At 42.2% G+C, this 24,256-nt stretch overlaps 1 protein-coding gene across 3 annotated transcripts in view; it reads right to left on the bottom strand.

Moving 5' to 3' along the window:
- Positions 1 to 22,979, bottom strand: part of pigk (phosphatidylinositol glycan anchor biosynthesis, class K) — a 65,876-nt gene extending 42,897 nt beyond the window's left edge. The window contains exons 1-11 of one of the 3 annotated variants that reach the window (XM_086043917.1): positions 22,816 to 22,979; positions 22,542 to 22,595; positions 22,372 to 22,463; positions 21,098 to 21,233; positions 20,871 to 20,982; positions 20,586 to 20,682; positions 19,626 to 19,743; positions 19,406 to 19,516; positions 18,168 to 18,340; positions 9,886 to 9,961; positions 222 to 2,765 (exon numbers count right to left, since the gene is read on the bottom strand). In XM_086043917.1, the coding sequence (XP_085900043.1) occupies positions 2,649 to 2,765; positions 9,886 to 9,961; positions 18,168 to 18,340; positions 19,406 to 19,516; positions 19,626 to 19,743; positions 20,586 to 20,682; positions 20,871 to 20,982; positions 21,098 to 21,233; positions 22,372 to 22,463; positions 22,542 to 22,595; positions 22,816 to 22,881 (1,152 nt within the window). In that variant the 5' untranslated portion in view covers positions 22,882 to 22,979 and the 3' untranslated portion in view covers positions 222 to 2,648. Of the gene's footprint in view, positions 1 to 221; positions 2,766 to 3,617; positions 5,222 to 9,885; positions 9,962 to 18,167; positions 18,341 to 19,405; positions 19,517 to 19,625; positions 19,744 to 20,585; positions 20,683 to 20,870; positions 20,983 to 21,097; positions 21,234 to 22,371; positions 22,464 to 22,541; positions 22,596 to 22,815 lie in introns of those variants that run through there. The other 2 variants (XM_086043919.1, XM_086043918.1) reach the window with 2 other exon arrangements.
- Positions 22,980 to 24,256: the final 1,277 nt, after the last annotated feature.

The raw sequence follows: 24,256 nt of genomic DNA, 5'->3' as shown, positions 1-24,256 counted from the left end.
CAACTGTCAAAATGAAATGTAACGTGTTGATGGGATTTGCTTTCAGTCAACCGACCAAGTTACAGACAACAATTCTTTTTTTTTTTTTTAATGATTTTTTTTTTTATTAAGATCCTTCATTGACATACAAAACACACAAAAATCAGCAGTCAAGTCTTTGGTGCAGAGAGATCAGACCAAAATGATCAAATGTTGCTGTCCAATGGAAATGACATTTCCAATTGTGGTCACTTTTTAGTATTTATTAAAAACAAGTACCTCCAGATGTGAATTTTTAGTGTTGATAAAAACATGTTCAGACATTTTTGCATGAATGGAAACAAGCAGGTATTGCCTCAAAACTCCAAGTGGGACTTTTTCTTTAATTGATGACAAGCTGGTATCTCCAAATGTTGGGACTTTTTATAATGGATTCTAGCCATCAAATTAATTTTTCTATTGCAAATGACGGGATTTTCCTTGGACAGCAATAAGAAGCTTAGTTTCATTCCGCCACACGGGAGCTTCGCGGTCACGCAGGATGCCATACGCAGTCAAAAAGAAGATATTTGAAAACGAACGCGTTTTTCTTTAAATGTAAGCCGGATGATCGATCGACACATCTCCAATTAGATCTGCGGCGTTTCGACAGCAGCCCCGCAACACACGCCGCCGCTCGGATGCAGTCGCACACCCCAAAAGTAGCACAAGTTAGCAGTTCAAACAAAAGTTCCGGCGAGCCGAGATGGCCAAAAAGCGTACGTCATCTTATCACCTTCCGGGGAGGCAATTGCAGCAGTAAAAAGGAGGATCTCCTACTAATTAGGGAAGCTCAATATTGTCGGTTACGAGCAGTTGGGAGACAAATCTGCTCTTTTGATTCGGCGATTCATCCATAATCAGGGCACCGGCGTCTTGCCAAAATGAGGAAGTAAAACATATTTAGCTCCCCCAAAAAAGGGGAAGGAAGCTGCGGTAATTGGATGGCAGGAAATAAGGGACGGAAAAGAAAAGCGCGGAAATTAATAATGTATAAGAAGAAAGGCATCCGGGTGGCTGATGCAGCAGCTGTCTGGTTTTGGGCGAGGGGAGGTGCCGGCGTGCTTAAAAACATCAATCAGTCCTCCCGGCAATGAGGCGGTGATGCAGTGTCACGCCAGGAATGAAAGGGGGAAAGGAGAAATGAAAAGAAAGCCCATTATATCACAAAGGATCCATTCGGGACGGCCAGCGAGGCTTAGTGGCTCATCACTCACTTATCGGCGGACTGCGAACGGCCAGAGGAACAGCCGTCAGTCAGAGCGCTACACAGCCGGGAAGCTAACGGATGTTTCCACAGGGAGGGCAATTTGGTGAATAGCAAAGTTGGGAGACGCCATGATGTGGGATTGTTCTCCACCACATGACGGTCAGTGGGTGTAATGCGCGCTGACAGCAGAGATGTAACGCAAGTCATCTCCCGGCAGCATCAGTCGCCACCAATCCGACGGCTCCCGTCCCGCCTTTTTCCCCCCTCTCTGGCTCGCCCGTTTGGACACAAAAATAGACAAAATGTGCTGAGCAGAACATCCGCTATAAACGATTAACATTCTCATTCAAGGACTCACTTCCGTGCGCACTTAGGCTGGAGTTACACTACATGGTCCGAGTCACACAATTCCCATTTTTTGCTCCCGAGTGTTTTAACTTTCACATCTTCAAATTTCACCGTCACACTTGGCCGACCCGCTGAGCAGGGAAACCAAATGATTTCACAATCAAGCGCCGTCCGTATGTCTAGTGTACGCGGTTTCTAATTTGGGATGAATTGGAGTAAGTCTCGAGGACAAATTAGTCTTTGAAATTCCAGATAAGAGGTTTGCTCAAACTTTTGATAATTTTCCCTGTGAAACCTACCCTCAGCTATAAGCATATTTTGACACATAGGGGTAGGGCACGTTAAGCTTCGGCGTCTCGTTACTTCTTTGTGAACAGTGATTTATACATTTCTCATTGTCTTTTTATAAAAAAAAAAAAACATGTTCCAATTAAGATTCATTCAATTCACGACGCTATGTCAATGTGGTACATCTCGACTGAAATACATTTTATAAATCAGTCGTGAAGTTTAGCCTGGGTTGTTAGAGGTAGTTACAGAGAGTCATCGCCGCACATAAGTATATCAATGTTTAAGTTATTTTACATTTGTAAGGCTGCTGTTGGAAACTGAGTTTGAAATTATATCGTTTTTGGATCATAGATTGCGGTTCAGTTACAGATTCAACTATTAATCGAGGCAATTCTAAACATTTTCGGGAGGGTGGTCAATGACCCGCATTTTAGCGCTTTTCATGGCAGGGCTCAAGTCACCCCCCCCATGCAGGGGATTACTGCGCGTAAGAAAATAAATGCATATAGATAGCCGGTAATAGGAAATTGACCGCCAGACCAGCAATATAAATCCATCCTAAATTGTGCAAAGCGGCGCTCTTGCATATGCAAAGCGTCCTCTTTATCACTTAAATACATCCAGTTTAAATAGAAAAAAAAAAAAAACCATACAACGCTGACAAAAGTCTCCGTGCACAAACAAAAAACGGGCAACCGTGTGCTCTCGCAGTCGCGTTGCCGTACATTTGTTCAAGGTTCCCTTTCAATGCGGCTTTCGATATCGGCTCCATGCGGGCGTCTCAGAAGATGTGTTTGAGGTGCTTCATGCCGTACGTCTTGAAAAACACAAGCAGGATGAGGGTCCAGAGGCCAAGGATGAAGCCGTCGGGAGGGTGCCAGTCTTTCTGTTTGGGCTTCTGCAGGGGCGGCGGCGATGAAAAATGCGAGGTGATTCGGGGATGGAGGAGGAGGAGAAGGGAGAATGCGGTTTAGCGATATGTGAGCATATTTCTCCCGTTGGGGCTACCGCTGATTGCGCTGTCAGTCACAAAGGCGGGGCTTGGCAAAAGCGGGAACACACACAAGGGCGCGCGCACCAACGCATCAGTACACCTCCCTTGCCTCGTGTTTGTCCCGTTCGGTGACACATCGTCGTTTTGTGTATGATTATACTTTTAAATCTCCGCTTCGTATTAAAACGCGCATCACAAGGAGTACATTTATATGCTAATGCCACGGCAATATTCCGTACCCCAATGAGTTAACCTCTTGAAAAAAAAAGGGTGGGAATTGAAAGAGGGGGCGGGGGCGGGGCGTGGGGGGGGTGGGCATCGCTGTACATACACAGCAAGCAAGCGCTTTAAGAGATTTCTGTTATTCCTCTCCACACAAGCTGACATTATCCAGTCAGAAGGTGGTGGATCCCAGTAAAGCACGACATCTTAAAAGTTCACCGACATTTCGCGTTTCATCGCACCCATGACGTCGATTTGGGCAACTCTTTCTAAGGCTGATAAATAAGCAAAGTCTCGCGTCTTTTGTTTCTGCGCGAAAGACAGATGACTAAATGGGTCTATTTTTAGGCCTTTGACTATCAGACAAGATTCCAAACGCATCCTGTCACCCGTCCCGGAAGGTAGTTATTTTTAGCACAAATAATTCTTGATTCCGCCTTAAGATAACAGTCGTACCAGTCATCGTAAACAAATTTGGTCAGCTTGACCTTGACATCTCCCTGGGAAGCTATTGGGGGGGGGGGGGGGGGGGGGGGGGACTGCTGTGAAAATTGTGATTCGCAACATGACGGAAGAAAGCAAAATTGCGGTCCTGGACACCATACGACAATTAAGTGGGGGAGGAATTATTGGTCAAGGAAAGAAAAATCTCAATTTGACTTCATACGTATGCAATAACCTTGTCTTCGCAGCAAGTTACGTGACAATGCTACCAATTACCGCTGTCAAAAGACACACGCCATCAGTAAATCTCACCAGTATTGGACTGCAAATATATTTAATTGCTCAATCAAGAAGAATCAATGGGGCTTTTCTCCATGCACTGAATGCAAATGACTTCTAGGTGGTAAGGCCGCGTGAGACGGGAGCTCAGGGCACGGTTGAGCGTCAGGTTGGCAGTTTTAAGGTCAGAAAGAAAAAAAAGAAAAAACAAGTTCCAATTTACACAGCAGATGCACTGTGGTGACTCCTAATGGGACAAGCTGAAAGGAAAAGTAGTAGTCAGTTCATAATTTCTGAGGAGGTTCTGTATTGATTTAAAGACTAAATGAAATTCTCAAACTATGGCGCGAATACCGCTCGTGGTACACGGGCCCCCTTTAGCGGTACGCAAACCAATCACTGCGCTGTCCAAGTACAGCGGGCAGAGGACGTATACCTGAGGAACACCGCTGGCTTACTCTGCCACTGTTGTTTGACGGGTACATGTAGAATACTCCAAGTCGCATCATACACAACTGTCACATTCATCAGGGAGTGCTCAACTTCAAAAAGTTTTGATGCCAAACAGCGATAGTATCAATATCCAAGGATGGTGTATAGATGATGTTTCGAGATAACACTCGGAATATATCGCAAAACTTTTGTCAACATCTTGGATGGGTATAAAGAGGGATTTCACCTCAAATTTTGGAATTATGTTTCTGTCTGCTACAGGGGCTGAGATGAATTATTTTGTAGGTGTTGAATTTCATGGGAAAACTTCAGGTTTTCAAGGGTAATTCCAAAGACGACCTTTGGTTTTGGGGAGCTGTTGAGCCAGGCGCTTTAGGCTTTAATGGGTTAACTCATTCACTGTTAGACATTTTCAGACCCTTTTTTACTCTAACGTTTGAAAAAAAAAAAAAAGAATTTAAATAAGTTCCTGGTGAAAAGACAGGTCAATTCATCAATGGCAGTGAATGAGTTAACCACGTATCAAGTTCGACTGGTTCAAAAACCACAAGCGTGTCATCGATATCGCTAGCGTCACTATCGCTACCATCGCTTATTTCAGAGCTCCCACGATCGTCTGCGTCCACAATTACTGCTAGGAAAAAAAAAAAAGTCACGGGACATCCTACGAGGGCTCACGACACTGTCACGTGTCTATTCTGATGCATTTTACTGGCTAAGAGGCCGAGAATCCCTGATGACAAGAATGTACTGTGTGAGAACTCGGTACACATGTCCTCACTCCACTACAGGCAAGCTTTGGTAAGCTGAAGTCTGCACGAAAAACAAACCCGTCGATGTTGACGAGACCCGACTGGGAGCGTGTGACCATCAGGAGCGGTTGACCTGTGCGCCTCCAGTGGGGGAGGACGACGAGTACATGGGAGACGGCACGCCAGCGACCCAAAGCCACATCAGCAGCGCTGCGAGCACGAAAGAGAGGAACATATGGATGGCCTCAGCTGAGCCAAATGAGCAAGTAGTTAGCACGATGTGAAAACAACAAGACACATTCTCACTTGTTTTTTCAGGCTGCTCAATGTATTCTTAGATAATTCATTGTAATTATAACCTAGATGATGTTCATTGTTTGCTTCTGACGGGTCTAATTCAGATAGAAACTCATTGTACGTTTTTGCGATATGCATATCGCATGGGCCAATATCGTGCTATCGATATATATATATATATATATATATATATATATATATATATATATATATATATATATATAAACTAGTGCTGTCAAGCGATTAAAAAATGTATCTAATTAATCACAAAATTTCCCATAATTGATTGCGATTAATCGTATTTTTCAACTACAATTTTTTTACAAAGCTCGGAACCAATATTTACTTGAGTAAAATCTTGGAATTCATCTGGAAAAAAAATCAAAGTATATTTTGTATATTAACATTAAAGTACGTTAATCGCAAAATTTGATTGCAATTAATCGTATTTTTCAACTATATTTTTTTACAAAGCTCGGAACCGATATTTACTTGAGTAAAATCTTGGAATTCATCGGGAAAAAAAATAAAAGTATATTTTGTAAATTAATATTAAAGTATATAAATCGCAAAATTTCCCATAATTGATTGCGATTAATCGTATTTTTCAACTACAATTTTTTTTACAAAGCTCGTAACCGATATTTACCGAGTAAAATCTTGGAATTCATCTGGAAAAAAAATAAAAGTATATTTTGCCTCAAAGACTGTTTCAATAGCTTTCTTTGATCCTTGAATATGATTCTTTTCCCGTAAAATAAAACTGTTGAACATTTGAATTTGGCCTTGCAAAGTGCGCAAATCATTTTGGATTTCCCCAATGAGCCATCGAGCAACTTTTTAAAGTAAAACTACGTAAAAGTTCGTCTTTGCGACAGTGTCTTTCCTCTAAGTTTGGCTGCAAAGTAAGCAGAGGTCAGCTGCCAAACTGAGTTAGTTGAGTTCACTTTTTTAATGCATTATAAAATTTAAATTAATCTCCATAGTTAATGCTTTCACTTTGACAGCCCTAATACAAACACACTTTTTTTTTTTTTAATACACACGCATATTGCATGGTGCTGCATGATATATTATTCAACGAGAAAAGTCCATTAATAAAAAAGATCAAGTCAACGAAACCAAGGCTACGTTGTTCAATGAAAACATTCACTCTTCCAAGAGGAACACAAGAATTTTCAGAAAGATGTGAGTGAAATACAGACATTCAAAAACGTATTCAGCGCATAGATGATAAAACGATTGAAGGGGAGAGGAAGGCTTCGCGTTCGGTGACCTTCACTGATTGAACCTTTCATTGAAGCAGCCTACCTCCATTACACGGGCTTTGGGTTGCATATTCAATCCGCCGGCAAAATCAATTAAAGACGACGCCTTCAGATTGATTGGAGATAATTAACATGAGATGCTGACGGCCGTCCGAAACACCTTGACATACGCCAACGCTCCCAAGGTCGAAAGCGGCTAGGAGAGCGTTACAGTGCATTTGCATTGCGTTGCATCAATCAGCGATAGGTGTGCAACGGCGTGAGTATTTGGATTTTGGAGATACGAGTTGCGAGTAACGCAACTCGCATTTAGCTCAATGCTAACAAACAATACAAAATGCCATAGACGGGCTAGTAAATAGCATCAGTGTAGCTGTGTTATACAACCCTGTCAGCAGCAGATGTTAAACGGCGATGCACACATGTCAAAAGACAATACAACATAACAGTCACAGGCTTATATTCTTTATCGCCTGCAAAGAATGAGTAATATTACTGCAGCTTACTGAGGAGCGGCCGCCTCCATGTCGCCCTGTCTATCCCAATGTCCGTTTTAAACTGCTCCCGGGTGGCCATGGCGCATACCAGAGGCAACAGGACATTGTCCATCACTTCACTTCTTTAATAATGTACTGCTATAGCACTGCACTCATTCATGAAATCTGTTCCTGTTTACAGAGCACTTCCATGCTTTGCATTATGTTCCTTTACTGTGCCGAATGTGAACCGAACAATGACCAGGGTACACGGCCAATTTGAGAATGCATTTTTCCTCGTACAAGATGCATTTATTTGTTGCTCTAAACTCCCGTCATTTGTCATTGCTGAGCAGAGGCACATTGTCAGCGCTAATCTAATAAGAGCGGCTGGCAACGGACTCTGAGCCGCGCCATCCCACGTCCACTTTGAAAAGAGTGTCACAGCGTGCCCAGCGCGGCCGATGAAGGCGGCAAGGAATTCATTTTCACCCTTCGCATTTTCGACACCCTCAATTCTCGGGGGGTGTAATGTCAAGCCGGCGTAAGCATAAATAACAATTCTGAAGCCGACAAGCGGCATGCCAAATAATGAAGAAGAAGAAAAAAAAGAAAAAAAAAAGTACAACACACAAGAGAGATGTGAGGGAGAGTTCTTCCCCGCGATGGTAAAATGTAATGAATAGGAAGGGATGAGTGGGCTTGCGAAGGGAGGGGGTGTCATCCTACCACCAGTGACAGTACATTAATCAAATCTTCACACACACACACATTTTTTTTTTTTAAAGCACATCAATGCATATTGGCTGTCAGTCATTGAGATGACTTCCCTATTTACAAGTCGGCGCATGCTCTCGTGGCAAATAGGAAAATGCTTTGCTGAGCGCCGAGAAGACAATCAATGATTGGATTTGCGTTTGCCGCCACGGGCGGCAGACCCTCTTGGGCATATTCAAGACATCAAATCGGTGCCCTGCTGGCTCACATCTCACTTCGGCGCTCGAGTGCGTCTGAATTTCAAGTACAAAGATGTCTCGACGAGGGATTCTCGCAGCACGGCGGCAAATCTAAGCGAAGGGGAGGGGGAGCTGTCAATAAGCTTCAGGGGACGCTGGTCATCTGAGCTTTAGTGCAGAATAGGAGGACCTGGGGCGATGACGAGGGTCACTGGGGTGCCGCAATACAATACAATTCATATTGCGCTTTTCATAACAGCTAGCGCTGTAACCGAGCACTGTTGCATAATATGTACGCATTTACAGAAATGAGAAAGATTGGAAAATAAATCAAAGGGCCTGTAAAATGCTCAGCTCACGAGCAAATACAGTCACATTCCACTTGCTGCACTGAGGAAAACTGGGACCTGGAATTCCCGACTTTTGCAAATGGACACCATTCAACGGGGATGTACTTATGCTAGACAGTAGCATTTTACATAATCAATTCTGGATGGAAGTTAAACAGATACTATGATACTGAAAGATAGATTGGAAAAAAAAAGGGCAGTGTACAAAGGTATAGTGGCTTGCGAAAGTATTCAGCCCGTTTGAACTCTGTGACCTTTTGCCACATTTCAGGCTCCAAACACAAAGAGATAAAATCGGAAGTTTTGGTGAGGGATTAACATGTAACAAGCGGCGCACAATCGTCAAGTGGAACGAAATTCATACGATATTTTGAACTTTTTTGGGGGGCTGAAAAACTGAAAAGTGGGGCATGCAAAATTATTCTGTCGACGCTAAGGTAATACTTTGCAGAACCACCTTTTGCTGCAATGACAGCTGAAAAGTCTTTTGCGGTTTGTCTCTCATCAGTTTTGCACATCCAGAGACTGACATTTTTTGCCCATTCTTCCTTGCAAAGATGGAGAGAATTTGTGAACAGCAGTGTGCAGATCTTTCCACGAACCTTTCAAGCATTCAAACACCTGGATATTGACTACGGCAAAAAAAGAAAAAAAAAAAAATCAGTGCGCCATGGCAATGTAGTTGAAAAACAGTCTCCAGTTAGAAGCTTAATGTCACCCGATGTCAGAAAACTGCTATCAATTTTCACAAAGTATGTGGACTGCTCTATTTATGCCCACTTCAACTGCTGCAAATATTATAACCACCGTTCCAACGTTTGGGATTTTCTCCATAGGCACTCAAAGCGCTGATGAAGAAAGTGCTTAGAGGGGAAGTAAAAAAAAAAAAAAAAAAGAAACGTTCTCTACAATAATCTGTCCTGTGCGGCTCCGTGAGTCTAAACACAGTAGCATGGTTTGTGGGATATAAAGTTAAGCAACAAAATCCACCTGTTTTCATCCATCCCAGGGGGCAGCCATTTTGACACTTGTTGTCAAGTTAAAATGACATCACAGTTGCTCAGGTTACGACCAATCAACTCAAACGAGTGAGTCAAAGATAACACGGATTCCTCGCCAATTGTTTTACTGAGCAAACAACTTTTGATATGTGTTATGTGCAGTGCCCAAATGTGCTGCATGCACTTGTGTCTGTAATGCAAATTAATACATAAAAACAGTTTGGCTGCTTGAATGCAGAGCAGGCAAAAAAAAAACACTCTGTATGCGCGCGCATATATGTCTATTGTGCCGGATTTCACGGTTGCCCCTTCACTCCGACGAAGACGGGGACTCACGTTTCACAGTTGCCGCCGTAGCCATGGAAACGGCACAAAGAGCTCTGTCGATGCTTGTCCTACGCAACTTTCTGAGCAATCTCCAAATGATGCGCGGACGTACACCAAGTGACATCAAGATGAGGCCGACATGATCGGGGCGCTTATGCGTGTGCGCGTGCTGTACAGTGAGTGTGTCTGCGTCTCTCACCTGATGAATGATCTCAGACACCGGCAGCTGATCCACATACGAGCGCGACTCCGTTTGCAGCTCTCCGCTTTCGGTACTGTACGCAAAAAAAAAAAAAAAAAAAACAATTAAAAAATATTCTTCTTGGTCTTGTAAGTTTTACAAAGGATTTTGAGAGCATGTCAACATTTTCTCAACGTTTTCTCAGTTTCATACACATGAAACCAGCATTTTGGGAGCACAACTTATTTTTTTGAATATCAGTTATCTGGAGACCTTGCCCTCGCGTTTTTGTGTTTACAACACGTGCAATTTTCCTGATAGGATGACACGGTGGTCTCAGTTTTTGTGCAACAACAAAAACAATGGCGAAATGCCACGTCAGGTTCAAGTTGGAGAAATGTTGCTTCGACAGCAAAATCTTCCCGCTCCTCCACAACCGCCGTCAACAAGTGTAGTAATAATATAATCATTGTCAGGCGGAGCCCATTGTCCAGATTTGGTCCGTTTCTTATTTTTTTTCCCACAAATCCGTACTCTTGTTCCCCACGTCATGTTATTTTTACACATTATTAACAAATACAAAGCGCTGAAAATATCTCGAGTTAGAAAGCTATTAACTCTCTTTAACGCTTGAGAAGCGTTTGAGAAACTGCGCTCGCTCTGCGGGAGTAGATTGAAGTTTTTTTGGACAGTAACGAGTGAAAATAATTACGTTATACAATTCAGCCAGCCTGCTTTGTTAGAAATGGATTGTTGTAACGCTTGGGCGCAGAAGGAAGCGGTCGGCCCACAAAGACGGACGGACGGGTGCGTGCCGTTTCGATTTTATTATTTCATTATTTCGTTTATTGCATTACTCATGGCTCTAAGACCTTTGGAAAAGAGTTTAGGAGAAGATGATGTAACCACAATCGTTTGCTTACTTTGCGAAGTACTGAAGGCTTTTTTTTTTCTGGTCCGAGGGGTTCTGCTGGCACTGGCGACGTGTCCTATCATTTTACGTTAAAAAATTGGCAATTGAGCATGATGATTTTGGGGTGGTGGTGTGTTGGTGCGGAACGGTATATGATAGCAATAAAACGTGCTGTATAAACAGAAGCAAGCAACGGAGGTGCGGTTTTCCCAATTTCCTAAAAAGCCAGTGATATGAGAAGCGAAGATTCCGCCAGACAGAAAAAAAACCTTCTTAAATCCAACACAGATAACAACTACAAGCGCACCTGTCGACCATTTTGAGTTGTTCGCCATTGTCGCGAGCGCCCTTGCGTCACATTTTATTCTCTGCTTTGGGTGATTCCTAAGGCAGCAATTCTGCATTTTTATGCGGGCACACACACGTTATAAACAATTTGTTGTATTTACAAGAAATTTTTTAAAAAATAGATCGGCTTTCTTTCCATAGGGACATTGCCTTAGGTCATTCTTTCAAAGTTGTATGAAATCTCCCCTTTCACACAGCTTGTAAAAGCTGTCATTTTTCCCCAATTTATTTCCGTGTCTGTTCAATGGCACGGAAACAGAGGGGCATGCCCTGGCAGTTATCTGCCTCCTGAGCTAGTATCAGAGCCGTGGCAGGCAAAAACGTCACCTGTAAAAGCCGTCAATCCTTTTAATGCGGAAAAAGATACCGATATGGAATGGTACAAAGTCGGCCCGTCAATTTCGTTGCTTCATTTCGCAACGGTGGGAGAGGTTTGGGATGTTTTACCCTCATTTCTCCCACAGTGTTGTGTTGAAAGCCATTGTCCGTGTCCCGGCAACTACGATTGTGATGTTTGACACCCAGCACTTCCTTCGACCAAAACTACAAAAACGTATGAGTCATAACAAATGGTGACACTGTGTCTCAGTGTGAAACCGCAGTCTGCAATATCCGGTCCTCGCCGGGTCCGGTGTAAAAGGCAAAAGCAGGCAATGGCGATTTACGCGTACGGGGCTAGCAAGCATCCATTCAATGCGTTACAATGGAAGCCCTTTTCTGAACAATCAGGTTTAATCTTGTTTTTTCCTCCCAGTTTGCCCTTCAAATGTAATTGCGATCAATTTTTTACAACAATACCAATTACGTTTTGAAAAAGCAGAATGATTGCATACTATTGGTTGACAACTTCAATGTGAGGTTCTTTGATGGACAAAGCAGATTAAAAAGAAATCCAGTGACAATTTACAAGCTCAAACAATGGAAATAGCCTCAGATAAGTGAATCAATGTCGCAGCCATCATGGCCACATCCCATCAGCATGAAGCACTAATTAGGCCACGTACAACTCAACAGCGTCTAAGAGTTTGTCTCCAGTATTAGATTCTTCAGCTTTTCTGACATGTTTTTGGTCTTTTCAACTTCAAATATTCTTTGAGCAAGGCTGAATTTAAGGGATGACGGCAGAAAATCCAATGTTTCCCCAGACTAAAGTGCACGCTTCTGGGTTTTTATAAGCTTCACTTTCACTAAAACCCCCCAAAATCTTAAAGAAAAGAAAACCTAAAAACAATATTTGCAATAATTTGTTCTATGCGTCCTCACTAGTATAAACATGGCATTCTGATTAATATTGCATTTGTGGAATGAGAGTTAATCCGCCCGTTTTTGTCCATCTCTGGGGGCGGCCATTTTGTCACTTCTGTCGACTGAAAATGACATCAGAGTCGCTCAGGGCTCAGATAACGACCAATCATGGCTCAGCTTCAGAAAACAGGTGAGCTGTGATTGGTCGTTACCTGAGCCCTGAACATCTTTGATGTCATTTTCAGTCGACAAAGGTGACAAAATGGCCGCCCCTTGAGATGGACAAAAACGGGTGTATTTTGCTGCTTAAGTCATATTCCACAAACGCAATATTAATCAGCATGCCATGTTTCAACTAGTGGGCCTGCATAGAACATTCTGGAAAAAAAATTGGGGTTGACTTCCCCTGTTAATATCATCGTTGGCTACTATGGGGGGGGCCACACTTGAAGACCATCCATCGTCAACATCCTCTGCGGACACAGCTGTAGTGTCCTTGAGCAAGACACCATTGCGCCAAACGGCTCGCCTGGCGCTTAAATATGCCCGTGCTCCAGTGTGCGCCACTAAGTGTGTTTTTGCTCTGTCCGCGATTGTGATGAGTCAAACGCGGAAGTCCAATTTGGTCTGTGACAAACAAGGATGACTCTGAAAAAGATAGACAGAAATAAATTGCCCCGGGGCCACTACGCTTTGAGGCAATTCAATTGAGAGCACTTTCCACTTTATTGCGTATATATCTCAAATGGGCGTAGCCTTGCTGTCTGCAGCTGCCATCTTCAGGTCAAACTAATTCTCCTTTAATATAAACTCCACTGCGAGACTTTGGCTGACTGGGTCACGAATCAAATAAATCAATCGGCGATTCACATGGAAAATGAACTCGGCGGTCATTATGGCGAAATGCTCGCTCGCTCGCGTTTTGGTCAACAGGAGTTGGCTAACGGCGCACACAGGTAGGCCGCACGTATAATGAAGAGGGGACCTGAACGCTCCTTCACAATGTCCTCTCAATTAAGTGTAATTGACTTAATGGACGAGCAGCATGCGGCGAGTCAAAATGACCGCTTAGAGAGGGCTGCAATCAGAGAGGTGGAGTGAAAGGGAGTGGCCAAAAGCGTCAATTAATTCAGTACAATATCGAATAATAGCCTGTTGACACGACTCGTTGTGCTCGACAGCGGGGAGTCCCCGACTGTGGTGCGCCCACCTGGGGGTTGCGCGAGATCAAATATTACACCTTGCACACCATTTAAATGAGCTGGACAGAATTACCCCCACACCCACTGATTTAAATCAAGTCATTCCAAATTACGGTGCATCCTCAAGGGGGTCAGGGAGATCAAATTCAAAATATGGAACCTGGAATACTCTTTAAATGTTTCATTGATTCAAATCTCCAAGGGGTGCGCAAGAAAAAAATGAAAATATACTGGGCATCTCATCGCTGTCAGGCATAAGCCATTTATGTTGAAATGTGGCCACTTTCTTTTTTTTTTTTTTCCACAAATCAATACTATTGCTCTGTTCCCACATTGTTTCTCGTGTTGAAATTAGCTGTAGAACAAATTAGTCAAGCATTCAAGAGACAAACTGTCTGCTAAGTGCTGTAAAACTTCGACTCTTCACTCGTCACTTTTTTTTTTTTCCTTTTCCTGCAAAGTAGCCATTTTAGAGAGGTGAGGATTCAGCCAGACAGCGAAACAGATTTATTGAACTGACTCCTAAATCTCAAATTATCGTGCGCCACCCCAAGCATGCGCGTGATAATTGTTTAAAGTCGCCCACTGGTTTGAATCACATAGTGTATTTCAAAACTGTGGCGCAGCCTTCAGAGGGGGCACAATACGAATACAGTGTTTAACTCTGCATTCCATTTAATTGGCCAGGCTGACTTTTCAACCCATTGGTTTAACACAGGGATTCGTAAATTGAGGCGCACAATAACATTTAATTGGCCTAGATTGATTCACCCCAACACCCATTGGTTTAAATCAGGTATTGCATCCTCCAAAAGGTGCACCCATTAAAATAAAAATATTAAATGTTAAAAAAAACTAAAAAAAAAAAACACGTTAACACTGGACTAATGCTAAACAGGTTGTGTGTGCCTTGTGCATTTTCATTTGTGTTAGCTCCGCCAGTGAAAGAATAGCTTATTATTTTTTTTTTTTTACAAAAGAGAAGATGTTCTGGTGAAGAGGTGGTAGTGAGTGAATGAACCTATTTAACTTTTTTTGTCCCCCCCCCAACAAAAAAATAAATCTAGTTCCCAAGGGAATGTGGCTTTCATTAAGAGAGTGTGCCTCGCTGCCAACATGGCTTTCATTATTACTTTAAAATGCAGATTAGTTCCTCATTAGTGCTACTTCTAAAAATACACCAACAACTCACAGCTTAAATTGAAAAAAAAAAAAAAAAAAAAAGGTGCATTGCGTGATGAGTACTGGGGCGTAATCAAAAATAGTGACTAAACTAATTAGCGTCTATTGTTTGGGTTTTTAATTAAAAGACTATTGAAGTAATTTAGTGCTAGAAAGCATTTGCAACCAGAGCAACTGTTTGTGCATCTGTGGGCCTATTCATATTCGTGCGCAGCACCACTTTTATTTTTTGTGACTTCCCTTAAATTAAAGCAGTTTTATTCATTCTAATCATTTTTTATTTATTTATTTTTTTTCCGAATTTTTTTTTAGCATCTCAACTTTGCACTTCTGGCTGCTTTGCTTTGCCCAACAACAAACGCAAGTAGGCAATCAAGAGGGTCTGCTAGAAAGAAATGGAACGTAAAATATAAACCGCCTGCTAGGTTGAACTGCGAATAAAACTTGGTGCCAGTACAAGAATTGCAACATCTCTCTCTAGGATCGAATTGGGGCAACTCGGTAAAGCTGGTGGAGTGTTTCTGGTCTGCATTATTGATCTGCTCGCTGCTAATCAATAATAAAGTAATATGGGAAGTTGTGTGTCGCCTGGGAAACCAAAACAGCCCGTGACTAAGATGGGAATGGCAAGTGCATCTAATGACTAATTAGCGACACTAAACATCATTACTAGCTTCAGGACGTCTATCGAGTCCAATATCGGTGTCGCTGAGTCAATCTTGAACATGTATGAACGACCTTTTATCGCAGGGAATATATTTCAGACAAAGAGATGAAAACTGTTAAAAACAGACGGTAAATAAACAAGTTATTTTAAATAGACATATTGCGTCATCTTGTGATCAGATCGCTGATCGGGTTACCGGTTTTGTTTAACTCTGTGAATGGCACCAAAAACCCTAATTGTGTAAAGCCGAATAGTAATTAACAATCGGAACAAATGAGTATTTTCCCTCCCTCACCAGTCGGCAAAAGGCTAGATTGTCGAGAGACTGATGTGATGCCAGATTATTCTGTGTGATTATTGTGTGTTGGTTTTGTTAAAAGTGTGATTTGTCCTCCCGCAGCTGCTCGGAAAACAAACGACAATTGTAAATGTTAAAATAGTTCACAATTTCAGCTTGTAAATGCCTGCGTGTGTGGTCAATACCGAGTATGGTCAAGCCATAGACTCCGTTATGATTGTGAAGTGGAACAATCGCCATTTCTATTTCTTAAAATGTCTCACTCGCCATCCGCCATCATGAAAACACCAGGGAGAAGAGTTTAGCTACTTTTATTTCTTTGAAAATTACTACTCCGCCTTCTTTGTATTGTATGGCAGCATGCTGCCACCCACAGGTCCGTTTTGGTACTGCAATATACATCTGGTTTGGGCGAGAAGACTCAGATCAGCCTCTAGTCTTTTAGTCATGTATGAAAAGTGCTCTATAATAAAGTTCGATTGACGGATTGCCAGCCGTTGGTAGTCTGTCTGTCCGTCCGTGCGCTGTGTTGGTTATCGGAGTAGACCACGCAAGATGAGAGAAGGAAGAACACACGGCGATTCTTTTTTTTCCTCGTCAAGCGTGGTGTCACTCAATATAAAATGTGCTAGATGTTAAAAATCCTCCCTTCACAGAACTGTGAACTGGATGTTGAAGAGTCTCTACGGCCATCTAGTGGCTAGTGGCTTATTACACCCTGAAATTTTGGTGCAACTTTCTGTGCGCATTATTCAGTATAGGGCTAGAAAGTGAATCCAGAGCTCTGTGTAAAGAACGAGAGTGGATCGAAAAGGTTGACATACCACTGTAGAAATGAGTTTTTTTGTGATATAAAAAAAGTATGACAAAGATGAATAATTTCAAAACTTGTGCGCACACACTCTTAAAACTGGAATTAAGAGATGTGTGATATGGACAAAAATGTATCACAATACAGGTAATTTTGTATCCCGATCACAATATATATCCCAGGGACACTCAACCGCTGTGCCGTGAGATATCATCCAGTGTGCCGTGGAAAATTAGCCAATGTCAATTTTTGTTAAGTTATATATGTATGCCAAGCAACAGACAAAACAATTAAATGCTGTAAAGGTACATCATTTACCTGCATAGCCACTTTTTGTGAATCATTTTGCTAAGTCGTGTGCCGTGAATGTTTTTTCCGATGTGAAATACGTATGTGCTTTCACTCAATAAAGGTTGACAAACATTGATATACCCCATACACACAAAATGAAAATGATATCAAATTAAATAACCAGTGGCAAAAATAAATGCAAGAAATGCAGTAAAGTGCAAAGATCATCGTGTGTGGCCGTTTATATCTGCTACAAATGTAAGCGTACGCTGAAGGCAACCCTGACTGTCACTTACATAATAGTATGCTGAACATTGTGCCACAGACTACACACTCAGTGAAGAAGCGCTAATGAGAGAAATTAAATCAAATTTGGCCCGTTGCCCTTCCATTAAAAGCCAACGATAACAGCCTCTCATTAAAGTTGAAACCCAGTTTGCACCCTTTTTAATTAAAAATAAAATCACTATTGCAGAGTCTCAGCACTGTGTAAGGACACGTAAAATTGAATTACCCTTTGAAGTGTATATAGATTTGTGGACACCTAATCCATTTTAAATTAATCTAAAAAAAAACTAAATGAATTAAAACTTTGTTGAGTCTATGTGGATGGACAGATGTGCTCGATAACTTTATTCTATTTAGTCAGTCTCATCTGAACGGTGCTCCAAAAAGATTAGAGTTAATTAACAAATTAGATTCTGACGGAATAATAACCAAGAGCAAAAATGTATCTGTACCATTATCCTTACTTTAAGAAATGTGTACCCTGTTCATATAAAATGTGAATCTTTTTCTCTTTTAATTCGTAGCAAGTCACAGTGTCCCATCACTTGTGAGCTATTTTTAAGAATGGACCCATGTTCTACTCATGTTGTCCTTGGGGGCTAACTAGTACCCGCTGGCACCATGTTATTTATTTATTTTAGGACAGTGCACATTAAACAACACGGAAAAGGCATGATGGGAGTTAGCACAGTGGCCTAATCTCTCTCACTCCCTCGGTCTGTGTAGGGCGTGTAACTGTTCACCCCTCCCCTCTCTGCTCATCCGGGAAAGAGAAGGGCGGGGGGAAAAAAAAAAGCGGCTGGCCCCTCGCCATTAAACACATGCGGCAAGCTTTCACATTTTTGCAGACTGTTTATGTACTTCGGCGCTGCTGTTCTATTTAGCAACAGAGTTCAAATGGACTTGGCAATTAAACGCCTTAAAATGTCCATGTTGGGGCTGCGCAATATATCGCAAAAAATTTGCTCGTCGCAATAACGGCCCCCTGCAATATCCATATCCATTTTAGGGAGGCATTCATTTGTCGTGTGAACCACAAAGCGTGTTTGGCTTACTTGTCTTCCACCAAAGTTATGGGCTCGGTCAAGTTGAGGGTTTCCATTGTGAGCTCCACCTTGCGGACGCTCCCAAAGAAATCGGTGATGAGGACGCTTTTCGGTTCCCGCAGGAACAGGTCGGTGCGGCGGCCCGGAGTGGACACGCACTGGCTCTTGGGGCATACTTTGAACTGCGGGGACACACGTTACACAAGTTAGCCTGGCTCTCCATCACAAGTTAGTCAGTTCTCTGTCATACTGCAGCGCACGTTCGCATAAGACGCGTGTGCTTCACGCATACATATTGCGGCAACTTTCACAAATTCTGTGGTTTCCTATGCTCTGGGGGGGCTGTGAAGGTAACAAGAGCAACAACGTTGAAGGGCGGGTGAATCATGACTCTGTAAGCTACGTACTGGTTAGCATTGTTTTGGCGTGACCTGTTCTGACTCAAATTTGAAAATTCTGTTTCGGTGTTGGTTTCTAAGTGCCAAGTCACTTCTCATTAAAGATTCATATCGAGCATGGTTTTGATTACCACGACGACCAAGGGTGGCGCTCGTGCGTTGCAATGAGGCTAGCAGCTTTTACAAGGGAGGGAAACCAGACTGAGACAAAAAGTCAGTGCGCCACAAAGATGATGAAAACAGATTGTTTTCACTATTGGATGCAGCATTTCATCACCAAGCCATCTAATTACACTTGTCACTGAGTGTTGCAGATCCATGGCTTCGGCGCACGCGGACACTCCTCCAAAGCACATCCACGGGTCCACTTTATGAGGATGTCGACGTTTTAACGTCATGCACTTCTCCCCGTTATCAATTGTTACTGTCCCAGATGCTGGCAAAGCGCGTCACGCGTCTATTAACAGTGGTGCCTTGAGATACATGTTTTATTCGCTCCATGAACACGCTTGCAAGTCAAAACACTCATGTTTTAAATCATATTCCTCCACTGAAATGAATGGAAATGCCATTACTCCATTCTAGTGCCCCCCCAACAGAAAATAAATAAATAAAAATAATACTACTTTGGAATATGGAAAAATAGCCGTCTGTGATGTTACATACACACGAAAAAAATCAAATAGAAGGTAAAGAATTAAACAGTTTGTGCTTCAAGAACACAATGTAGCCCCTTGTGGTGTACATGACTTGGCCATCAGGGGGCAGTATGATTCAGTCATTGAGACACCTATTTTGCGTTTCGCAACTACCGTGACAACGTGCAAGAGGAAAAGGAAATGAGCTCACCAGATCATTCATATTAGTTTTGCTGGCAGGGTGGATGTCTTCAAGGAACTCCAGCATGTAGAAAGTGTAACGATCCATCAGATGGACGCCGATGGCCAAATCGGGTTGGTGCTGCAATACAGGACAAATTCAACCATGGTCAATCTTCCAACTTTCATGATAAAGCGGATGATGATGTGAGCGTTTAATATGCTCATATTCATGCAAGCAGCAAACGGACCGACAAGGAGTCCTCTCCGACTTGACTGCTGGCCAGAGCCATGATGTTTGGCGAGTACAACTTCTCGTACATGGAGGCTCCCTGACAGGTGTCGATGATGAAAAGCAGCTCGTTGTACCTGCCAACACACATGAACTCAGTCAAAGGCTCTAGTTGGAGAGAACGCACGCACACAGCCTTAAAACCATCTTTCATCGAGCTGTTGCTATGGAAACTAAGTCGTCTGGCTCCGTTTCCCCCCCCCCTTCTTGTCTCGCTTCATAAATAACATCTTCTCAAAAAGTGTCAACAAAGCTAACAGTCCACATCCGTCATCCAATGTACTAAGTCTCAGAATTGTGGTTGTAGGCGATAAGTAAAGGTCCACCAATACCAATTTTTTATTTATTTTTTTTTAGACCAAGTACACATATTTACATTTGAGCACTTGTAGATTCTGAATCCCAATACTTGATAATGTCATTCTATGCATTTCCTTTCAATCAAATATTGTTCAAAAACACAAAATTTATCTTGGCGCAAGTTTCAGGCAAATAACACTTTTTACAGTAATAACTTACCGTTACTAAAATTTTAATACCCGCATGTTTTTCTATGCCAGCCATTTTTGACCGTTTTGACTCATTTTTGAAGGCCTACATAAAATTGAGTTCTCTAACTATATAAACATGGTACCTACCAAAAGAAAGCTTTGACCCTTTTCTTTCATCATGGAAAAAGGTACGTCTAGTAAACAGCAGTTGAACATTAGAATCTTTCTTGGAATTTAATTGCATTTGCTATACAAAACAGCAGCACCTACCGATGCATACAGTCTCCGTGTGCACGTTGTGAATGTGTTGACTGCGTAGCAGTCAAAATGATTCATTATGTAGAGACAATTAGTGTTCCAGTATGACGCATTGTGTGCACAATATTTCACATTGCGTGAGCTATTTACAAGTAAAGGACATCATTTACCTTCTTTTTTGCCACATTTGTTCAAAGGCATCCCCCATCTCTACATTGCTGATCTCCTCGAAGTCTTGGAACTTCAGGAAGCCATTGCCACCATGTCCTTTACAACACACACACGGAAACCATCTATTAATGATACATAACAATACATAATGACACATAACACAGTGATTCGATTATATTGTTTAATTTTACTGGAGTTACCTCGTTTTGACACTTGTATGACTGTTGAGAATGTTGAATAAAGCTTTTTCATCAGTTTGACATTTCAAGTTATTGTATTTGTACCTGTCAAGTAAATGAGGATGTTGCTCCGATCATCTGACAGGAGACGTTTGGAGCGCGGCGTGCTGGGCGGAAGCCTCCCGGTCAGAACCCGCAGAAAATTCTCTACGCTCACCTAGAACATGGACATGGCAACATTACAGGGGCTCCATCATATGAATAGCTGGATGTAAAGGTTACGGGAGCTTGAGGTGGAAAGGTGGCTTGGACTCGGGTCTTGCCAAACGCACCTCGTAACCTCGGTAGTCCACCTCCACATCGTCACCATACACATTGAGCTCCATGTTCTTGTGGCTGAACACGGTGGCCGGCTTCGGGTTCCTGTGGTTGCAAGCCATGTCGTCTGCCAGCATCAGCACAATCTGGCTGGTAGACCAGGCAAAAGGTCAAATAAATGACAAAATGCGGTTTCTTTGGAAACTGCGTGCTAAAGAGCTGAGCTCGCGGGAAAATCTACAATGTGTGAATTGGAATCGCAGAGCGAGTGAGCAAACAGGGCAAAGGGCTTAAATGATGACATTAGCCTTATTCTGTATCTCTTTAGTTTGTGTAAAGCGCCAGTCGAAAAGGACTTTCTGAAGTAAAGAAATAAGGGCCGCAGCCGACGTCAATACAGTACGACAACCGTTCAGTCAAAAAAGAGCAACGGCTCTCCAGTTCGTCCTCCGCTGCTCTTGCTCGCATGCCCTCCCATCCAGCGAGCCGCGCGATGCATTCATTAACCTCGGAAACAAAACAACTTGGCAAGTTGGCACTCCTTGGCTGTTCTTCATGCTGACTGAAGACTTCACGTCACTTTTCGTGGCTTTCAGAATCGGATTGTGGTGAAGTTGTTTGGAGTAAAACACACTTTATTAGAAATACTTCATGTTAGAAATCTCACATTTTATTATTAGTAATTGTTGGTATTTGATAAATTCATTGAGTTTCGACGTAGTGCTGGGATGTCCCACACTGTGAGCAGGCATTGAACGCTATTCGAGCGCCAAGTGTTGACTTTTTTTTTTTCTCTTTCCTCCTTCGACACAGCTCGTAGTTTGTTCGTGCCAGCAAACTCAGTAGTTGCAGATTGCCCGTGTTTCACCACGTTTGCTGTTGTGTGTAAATGTTAAAAGGTGAGTTTAATCATTTAAGTTTGTGTCAGGTAACTGCTGCACATAATAGCCTAGATATGTTCTTGTGAATGATGTCACGTTGATGAACACTAGTTAGTTATTTTGGCTCATATGCTAACTATTCTAGTGATGAAACGTGTGAATGTGTATTGTATGTATTGTTTGGCTGATTAATTTCTTAATACAGTGAATTGTAATGTTTAGGCATATTGTTAACAAATGGATATGCATTGGATGACGTTGCTAGGTTATTCTTTGTCTGTTGTTGCAGACCATAATAATTAGACGTGTCAAGTGGTATACGGGCCTGACTTATCTGCTCCTGGACGCCTATTGATGACAAATCTTGAAACCTGAAATGTTGTAGTATTCAACAGGATAGTATTCACCTGTCAGGGATGCCAAGACGTTTCACACTACGGTACACGGAGAGGGTGTTAGTCACATGACGGTAGTTGAACCAGAATCTGGACGTGCACGCCTGTTGAAAGTACACATTTAGAGAGATGCGAGTAAAGAATGACGAGCAGCGACGCTCCATCACACTGTGTGCACTGACCAGAACCGCCCAGTTGTTGGTGTGACCGCTGCTGAAGAACTGCCCGGCGGAGTCCTAGTTAAAAATAAAGAAAGAATAAAGAAATAAATGCGTTTTAAATAGATGTCAATTAAAAGCAATGAACAGAAGATGACAGCATGGCAAGCTAACATGAAGAAAGATCAAAACATGAACAGGGAGCATGATGGCACAGAAGGCTAACCGGTGAAATGTGTCGCCCAAACGACTTCAAGTGTCAAACAATCGCGGTTTAGCAGCGAGGGTTGACGCTTACCGCGACATTAATGCCGTCCGTTGAGAAAAAGGTGCTCAATAAGACTGCTAGAGTAGGAATTTTCATGATGTGTCCGTGAAACTGAGAAACCAGAAAGACGAAGCGAACAGCACACCAGCTCGTTCCACTCGTTCAAATGAGTACGTCCGGTTGGTACGTGTCAAAATAAGAGCTATGTTTAGGCAGGAGTGACTATCATATCATTTATGTAGTAAAGCAAATCCTTTTTACTTCTTTATGACGACCGTGCTTCCCTGCCACATAATATCTGTAAAAGTGAATGTTTTGTGAGAAAAAGGTCGAAGAAATTAAGTCGTTGTGGAGTGTAAAAAAGTATAATTTCGAGTATTTATTTTTCTCACGACTTTATACTTTTACTTCCTACGTTTGACCAAAAAGATACCAGTACTATCAATGAATTAATTCTTCATTTCATAAAGATAGATTGGCTACAAACGTGCCTTGTTCCTTATTTATGTATTTATTTGTTTGTTTGTTTGTTTGTGTGTTTGTTTGTTTGTTTGTAACAAATAAAAGTAAGAAGATGCATTGAAATGCTGAAGATATTGCAGAGCATATATCCAAATCATTTTTATGTCTCAAGATTATGTAGATGTACATTCTGTAACCGATCAAGAAAGTGTATTTATCTTTTATCTTAATTTCCCTCTAGTTTCGGGTTCTGGGAAAATGTATAGAAATATATTTCTAACAAAACAAAATTGCTATCCCATATTACACACACAAGACAGGCTGGGGGTGTTTTCTGTCAGTCAGTAAAATGGCGTCCTGACTCCTGTGGCATTATCCATGGTGTTACATGCGTTGAACCACTAGAGGGCGAATATGCATGTGCAATGTGACTACTGGGAAGCACATGAAAAGCGTTGTGTAGGCAATTAATTAAGGCGTCTCTGTGGAAGACAATATGTAGTAGTCTTGCGTTTTAAAAGAATCCAACCCAACACGTTCGGTCGGTACTTGACCCGGTTAGGGACGAATAGAGGGACGGACGAAAACCCACTTCCATCCAACTTAATCCGTCCTTTTGAAAAGATTTCTCGTTCTCCGTCCGTCCGTCCGTCCACAAAATGGACGTCCATCCAGGATAGACCGGGACGGAATGCCCAGCTCTGCTTTTAACAGTATTGCCTATAGGTTAACAGTTCAAAAGTGATGATGCCATGAAACTCGTTGATCAGGTTCTACCAGGAAGCCTTTTAAAATCACACATTCAGTCACAGATACAGTACTGTAGAGTGTGAGAATGGCGACCCCAAGTGGCCAAAAATAATACTTGCACCTCACAAAATAAAATAAATATATGGTTGCTACTTTGTGTATTTCGTCTGTCTTGAAGATGGTCTGGAACGTAATCCCTGTCATAAACGGTGGATTACGGTAGAAATCGTTTTAAATGTAATATTACGACTTGAAAAAA

Source organism: Filicampus tigris, chromosome 10 (genome assembly GCF_054856515.1).
Source record: "Filicampus tigris isolate MCC_2025a chromosome 10, RoL_Ftig_1.0, whole genome shotgun sequence".
Taxonomy (NCBI): Eukaryota; Metazoa; Chordata; class Actinopteri; order Syngnathiformes; family Syngnathidae; genus Filicampus; species Filicampus tigris.
Note: the sequence above shows the minus strand (reverse complement) of the source record. Positions and strands in the feature narration are given on the sequence as shown.